General features: G+C 42.3%; 1 protein-coding gene across 1 annotated transcript; it reads left to right on the top strand.

The window, feature by feature from the left end:
• The first annotated feature begins 1,417 nt into the window (after window positions 1–1,417).
• nr4a1 (nuclear receptor subfamily 4, group A, member 1) lies at window positions 1,418–7,191 on the top strand. Its single transcript, XM_049581561.1, has 7 exons — window positions 1,418–1,518; window positions 3,307–4,087; window positions 4,191–4,320; window positions 4,413–4,576; window positions 4,688–4,890; window positions 4,994–5,172; window positions 6,379–7,191. The coding sequence occupies exons 2-7, from the start codon at window positions 3,317–3,319 to the stop codon at window positions 6,633–6,635; spliced, it is 1,704 nt and encodes a 567-aa protein (XP_049437518.1). The 5' UTR covers window positions 1,418–1,518; window positions 3,307–3,316; the 3' UTR covers window positions 6,636–7,191.
• Window positions 7,192–7,429: the final 238 nt, after the last annotated feature.

Here is a 7,429-nt window from a genome sequence, read left to right as displayed (position 1 = left end):
GAGTTCCCACTCAGGTCACTGATTTTACATTCTGATGACATCACAAATTTTTAAAATCACTTTTCTCAGCTGAAGGAAAGTTTAACAAATATGGATCAAAAATTCATAATAGAAAGAGTCTTCATTGATCTTGTTTGCAGTTTTACAGTTTCACAAATGCTCTTTTATGTGGGGAAAAATGCTTTTTGGGCTGCAGGAGATTAGCAAGTGGCTATTGGGAAAAAATTGAAAGCAAGCCAGACCTGCTTTCCCACCACCACTGACCTAGTTACATTACAGCCCAGCTGAGGAGGTCACCTTTAATGTTTACATCTTGCACTGTCACGAGCACGAGCCTCTCGCCCATGAGTAGGTGCTTTCTTCTGTGCTGTGATATGGTTGGCTGTTTTAGTTCGGTAGACAGAAAATTGCGCCTGCACAAAACTGCATGTAACAAGGTCTGTGGAATATCTTGAGTAACTGGGTCATGATTTCTGCAAAGAGACATTGCTGTTGACTTTTTCAAATATATGTTTTTGGTGCTTTGAGCACCACAAGCTGGGTGTCATCTAGTTCCATTATATTAGACACAAGGCAAACATCTCTACAGCAGACATCTCCAACACTCAGCACCTCACACTGAAACAATATAGACAGATAAATGACACTGCATGAGAGGATATGTATTTTTGATTTTGGGGTTGTACCTTTAAGACCTTCATATCAGAGAGCAATGATGCAGATTTTTAATTGAATCAGCACAAACAGTTCAGTTAACCTGGAGCTGGACTTGTAAAGCCCTGGGATAGTTAACTACTTTACTCATCTCTGACTCTGAAGCAGGTGCAGGTATTTCTGTTATCAGTGATCCACACCAGATAAGATTTTTTTTAAGTGACGTTTTTAGTCTCATTTATCTGCAATTTTACCATAACCCAACAGGTATTAAAATAGTTTTCCGACTATAAATAGAAAAAAGTCACAGATAGTGTGACTTCCTGTTTTTAGATAATAAAGTCATTCTCCAGTTTGTCAGCAGAACTCACTGTATTATACCCCAAAGACGCTCATGTGCAAGCTGTCGATGTGTCAGCATCTTACTGCTGAAAACAAAAAGTTATATTCATCTTAAATGAGTTTTATTTAGCTGTGTGTGTGTGTGTGTGTGTGTGTGTGTGTGTGTGTGTGTGTGTGTGTGTGTGTGTGTGTGAGCGTGTGTGTGTGTGTGTGCGTCGGGAGGACAATGCTGCGGTTCTTCGCCATACGCGCGTCAACGGAATCCCGGAGTGCGTCATTAAACGTCTATTCTCTCGAACGCGCGCTGTGATTGGCCACGCGCTGGAAATCTCCCCGCCCACCGGCCAGCCTTGTATGGAAACCTTTCTCTGGCGTCATGGGTACAATAACGCGGATCCTATAAAAGTGTTGCGGAGACCTGTGCGCGGACGGACTCGCTCCTCAGCTGGGAGACACTGAAGATGACAGACTGTTGTTTGTGGAGTACAGACAGTTCAAAACACGTGTAGACGGGCCTAACAGGTAAGAAACGTTTATGATTTATTAAAAATACAGTGAACTTAGATGCGGAATTGTGCTGATCAGAGAGCAAAGTGAAGCTGTGTTTACAGGTGTTGAGCTCCAGCATGTGTCAGTAGATATGCATAAAGAGAGAAAAAGGCTTTTGCTGTAGAAAAAAAGACACTTTGCACAAATATATTGAATTAAATAAGGTAATAATATTTAATATTTTGCACATTCTTGCACGAATCGCAGTTTTCCATTCAAAAAAAATCTAAATATTTTATATATTTGTGTTTCTTGACTTTTGCAGTACTTGCTTTTTATTTTTAGTTGTATTTTCTCTTACTTTGTTCATTATTATGCACAAAAACACATTGTATGTGAAATCTTTTTGGCAATAAACCTCATAGTAATTAGATTTATCTTTCTTGCCATTGCACAGTCTTAGTACTGAGGCAACGAAATGAAGTGTAGCATCCAGACAGAAATGCAAAAAGCAGTGTGCAGATTAATATACAGAATTAACAGTAATATATAGAATAAACAGAGGCAGATTTAAATGTGTTATGGTACATACAGTGCAACATATGCAAAGAAACATATTTTGCCATCTATTTGTCATCTGTCCCAAAATAGAGCTTAATTTATACGTGTATTTGATACATGTATGTAACATGTGCCTCATGTGTTGGCACTGAGCTTGAAATTCAACCCCACTTACTTTATTTTCCAGGCATGAGCAGCTGACCATATTTACAACATAATAATATATTATACAGAGATTTATGACTTTTGCAATGCTGAGCAGCAGAGCACTTTCTAAGTTTTCTTGTTAAACGGAGGATGCTAATTCATCTGCATGCAGTTTTTCTTGAATGATGCCCAGCTGAATCAGGGCCCCTTCTCCCTCAGGGGACTCCCAAAGTCTTTGGTTCACTGTGTGGTCATTGGTTTATGGTAGCGCAACTTAGGTTAAAATAAAGTTTAATGTTACTTTTAAAGTTATTAAATAGCATATGACTACTGCACACTGTGCACAGAGAGGGAGAAAACAAGGGCCCAGTTACTCATGTCTGCCCCAACCATCTCTCGCAGCTTAGCTGACTACAGCCTGAAGGTTAAAAATTAAGAGTTAAAGTGTTAAATGTCCAGTGTGTAAGATTTAGGGGGATTGAGTGGTATCTAGCAGTGAGGATTGCAGATTTAAATCAGCAGAAACTTAGCCGAATTATCCACAGAGGTCTCCTCCTGTTCACAACAAATGACCCGGTGATCTAAACCAGTCAAATCATTGAATAAAGCAGTTTCTTGTTACAGATTGGTGTTTCTCCAATGTTGTTTGGCACATCGCAGACGGGCTGCATTCCCAGCACCTGCTAATGTGTGCTCAGCTATTTTCTCTGGCAACTTAATTTCTGCTCAACTTATTTCTGGTGCTGACATTCAAAAGGTTTTTAGCAGGAGCCAAATTATCCGCAGAGGTCTCTTCCTCTACAAAACAAATGAAACCGTTGATTCAAACGGTAAAAAATGCCAAATAAAGCAGTTTCAGATTTAAAAAAAAATCTGTGTTTTTCCAACACTGCTTGTCATAGAGGGGCTGCGAACTATGGTGGCTGAACCCTATCTAGAGCCAGTGTTTGGTTTGTTCGTTGACTGTAGATACATAGTGGTGCAACATGGTGATCTCTGTAGATGAGGACCTGCTCCCTATCCCAATATATCCCCCTAAATCCTACACACTGAACTTTTAAAGTTAAAACCCAGCTTGTTTGGCTCTAACATCTTTGATTATGTCTTTTTCAGTCTTGTAGCCATGACTTGCATACACCCCCAGCATGGCTCTCAGCCCTATGAGAACAGCCTTGGCAGCACAGAGCTTCAGAGCACAGACTTTATCTCCAAGCTGGCTGCCGATATGAGCAGCCCACGGGACCACCTCTCTGCTCCATCCCTGCCAAGCATCAGCTCCCTGGTGGACACGCACGTGGGCGACTTTGACGCATATTCGTGTCAGTTCACTGCTGCCCCTGCCCACGTCACTCCATTGTCAGGCCCAGAGACTCCCTTCAAACTGGATGACCTCCAGGTGTACGGCTGCTACCCTGGAGCGTTCACGCTGAGCTACCCAGATGAGGCTGTTTCCCCTGTTGGATCAGATTATTTTGGCAGCCCAGCATCAACCTCGTCTCCTTCAACCCCCCGGTTCCAAACACAACATGCATCCAACTGGGATTCAGCCTTTGGGCCATACTCACCCAATCCAGGATACTGGGTAGCAGAGGACATGTCAGTGCCACAGGAGCCGTCTTTCTTCACTTTTGGTTCTGTGGAGGATATGTCTCATTTGGGTCAACCACACTTACGAGAGCAGGATCCTTTCACTTTGACCCACCCACACCCGTCTGCGCTGACCTTGATGGAGCAAGCGCGTATACTCGACGGCACCGAGCAGCTGGATGGGAGCTTATCACCCAAATTAAAAAGTCCCAGTGGGAATGAGGGGTGCTGTGCTGTATGTGGGGACAACGCCTCCTGTCAGCACTACGGGGTTCGCACCTGTGAGGGATGTAAAGGGTTTTTCAAGGTAACAAGATCTGATCTGTTTGTGCAGCCAATTAAACAGAAAAATGTGGCATCTGACTGATGGTTTTGTGCCAGTATTTGTAACTCTTCCTTTTATTTCACAGCGCACGGTGCAAAAAAATTCCAAGTATGTCTGCCTCGCCAACAAAGACTGTCCTGTGGACAAGAGGAGGCGGAATCGATGCCAGTTCTGCCGTTTCCAGAAGTGTCTGGCTGTGGGCATGGTGAGGGAAGGTGAGTTCAGTACAAACCCAGATGAATGGTGCAGAATCAGGATGGTGACGCTGAGCTGATAGTTACAGATGACTGTCATTATTTTTGTCCAGTTGTGAGAACAGACAGCCTGAAAGGACGAAGAGGTCGCCTGCCTTCGAAGCCTAAAGTGACCCAGGACGTGACAACCAGTGTGTCTCCAGTGAGCATGATCGCTTCACTTGTGAGGGCCCACATCGACTCAAACCCTGGTGTTGGGAAACTGGATTACTCCAAGGTAAAAAAACCCCCAAAAAATCTGTCATTTTATCCTTTGGGAATATTGGATAATCTGATATCTGACTTACAGTAGGCATCTGTTTAAACTTCTTCTTCTTTGTAATTTCAGTATGATGAGACAGAAATCAATCTGAATCAGAAAGAGGACGCCAGTGACATCAAACAGTTCTATGACCTGCTCACATCATCCATGGAAGTCATCCAGAAGTGGGCGAAGAGCATCCCAGGTTTCTCTGAGTTCTGCTCAGAAGACCAGGAGCTGCTGCTGGAATCTGCGTTTGTTGAACTTTTCATCTTGCGTCTCGCATATCGGTGAGTGCAGCAAAAATTTCATTATGTTTATTGTACAGCTTACGTGTAATTTTCCTGATGCCTTGAATAAAATAAACAAACAATTTTTTTTGTTCTTTTACAGTTCCAATCCCGATATGGACAAGCTCATCTTCTGCAACGGGGCCGTGCTCCACAAAACACAGTGCGTTCGAGGCTTTGGTGACTGGATTGACTCCATCTTGGAGTTTTCTCACAGCCTCCATCGCATGAAGCTGGACGTGTCTTCCTTCTCTTGTCTCACAGCCCTGGTCATAATCACTGGTAAGAGTCGCAGTCATCCTTTAGAGGAACAGTGTGTAAGATTTAGGGGGGGGTTAGTGACATCTAGTAGTGAGGACTGCAGATTGCAACCAGCTGAAACCTCTCCTCTTTAGTATTTCCTCCATGTTTATTGATCAGGAGGTTTTTATCGGAAGCTGAATTAACCGTCATGGAGGCGCTGCTCACTATAGTAGCTGACACGAAAACATAAAAATGCGAATGGCCCTATCTAGACAGTGTTTGGTTTGTCCATTCTGGGCTTCTGTAGAAACACGGCATTGTGGCAGGTTGATCTCTTGGACAAGAACCAGCTCCCTGTAGATATAAAAAGCTCATTCTAGGTAACAAAAACACAAAGATATTATATTATATGCCCTTTCCGTCAATAAATCCTAAATCCTACACACCTTTAACACCATTAAACACATCATCAGAGATATAAGCTTTAACCTAGTCTTTTTTCCCAGCTGAGTTATTTTTACCCAGTGAGGAGGACAGTTTGCAGGAGGAGGTCTCATTGGTGTGAACAATACAATGCAGTTACACAACACAGGATTGACACAACAGGTGTCTGACAGAATGTAAAACGACCTCATGTCCAGTATAGCGCAGAGCACATGTATATCACAGCAGACTAAACATAACCACAATGCAGATTTACATTTAAACCCAAGGAATTGTTCCAATGTAGAAGCATTAGCACTACTTACAGCGCCAGTGGGTGCATTGACGTAGATTTGGGAGGGTAGCAGGGTCCCCATGTGTGTTGTGTCCCTCATTAAGAATATAGACGTAACAGAGGACTTTTATTTGGATGTATAAAGACATGTCCACCATACACTGATTCAGGAAAGGCACAAATTGGTGCATAGAAATTCACCAGAAAGCAGGAAATTAAAGGTTTGATGCTCAAATCCCCTGTTTCACATGCACCCCCCCCCACTGTTGAAACAAAACCTACACTCTTGAGAGTGTGTCCACTTTAGCAGTGTAGTATTATGCTTAATCTAGTTCATGTTGTATTAAGGTTTTCTGAATTCAACCTGGAGTTATGGCAAGAGGAAATTATTGGATTAAAACAAGATGAATCCACAGATCTGTCATTTATGGTTTCAGAGTTTGCAGCATTTTTAGTGTGTTTTATTTGGGTGTCAAAATACTGAAGCATCACTCTGACTTTAACATGTATCTTGTTCTGTTCTGCAGACCGACATGGCCTCAAGGAGTCAAAACGCGTGGAGGACTTGCAGAACCAGCTCATCACTTGCCTTAAAGATCACATCTCTGGTTGTGGCTCCAGCTCGTTGCAGCCCAATTATCTGTCCAGACTTCTCGGGAAGCTGCCTGAGCTCAGGACTCTGTGCACTCAAGGCCTACAGCGTATCTTCTACCTAAAATTAGAAGATCTTGTTCCACCGCCACCAATTGTGGAGAAAATCTTCATGGATACGCTTCCGTTTTGAGTGTGAGATGGGAGATCTGTGATGTATAAAATGTGGAGTTGATGTGAGAGCCAAAGAAAACAGACTGACTCATACTTCGGGTAGTGTCAAGTGAAGAAGCAACAAAGAAGAATGTGAAGGGATCATGCAGCTCCAGAGGAAAAGGGCTACGTCTGAATTATAAAGTGAAGTGAATACTCTTCTTAGTTTGTTTTTCCAGGAAATTGTGTACTCTGCAGATGGGCCAGCTCATGGACCAAAAGCTGACTGTTTACATTCAACAAGGTGCCATGAAAGGAAACATTTCTAACGGAGGGAGGTTGATTGCACAAACAATATCTGCGCCATCATTTCAAGGATGTAATGAGCACAATAATTTTGCTTTTTTGTAACAATGTTTTGACTGTAAATTGCACAAAAATATAAGACGAAGCATTATTGTGATACCTTCAGCTCAAGTGTTAAAACTGGTCATTATATTTCTGTTAGATAAAATCTTTCAGGTGCTCTGCGATGTTCTCAGACAAGCAAATTATTTCACAGAACCACTCAAATACACTTTACAGACCCCGAACTTTCAGTTTGGTGAGTCCACACACACAAATATCCGAAGCATGAGTCCCTCGGTTTGCTTTGTGTCTAATCCCACCATATGTATTTGGTGATAATAAAGTAGGTCAAACCTACAGAATCATTCAGTGGTATCATTCATGTATCATGAATAGACATTGAGCTGAGCAGCTAATATACTGTGTATCACCCAGTACAGTCTTATACACTGGTCTTTTATGTAGATTATTTTGAATCTGTGTTAA

Source organism: Epinephelus fuscoguttatus, linkage group LG7 (assembly GCF_011397635.1).
Source record: "Epinephelus fuscoguttatus linkage group LG7, E.fuscoguttatus.final_Chr_v1".
Lineage (NCBI taxonomy): Eukaryota > Metazoa > Chordata > Actinopteri > Perciformes > Serranidae > Epinephelus > Epinephelus fuscoguttatus.
This window is presented reverse-complemented; position numbering and strand designations above follow the sequence as displayed.

Coding starts and splice junctions, on each gene's coding strand:
- nr4a1 (XM_049581561.1), top strand. CDS start 3,317: ATGACTTGCATACACCCCCAGCATGGCTCTCAGCCCTATGAGAACAGC. Junction 4,088..4,190: donor GATGTAAAGGGTTTTTCAAG/GTAACAAGATCT, acceptor TTTATTTCACAG/CGCACGGTGCAAAAAAATTC. Junction 5,173..6,378: donor AGCCCTGGTCATAATCACTG/GTAAGAGTCGCA, acceptor TCTGTTCTGCAG/ACCGACATGGCCTCAAGGAG.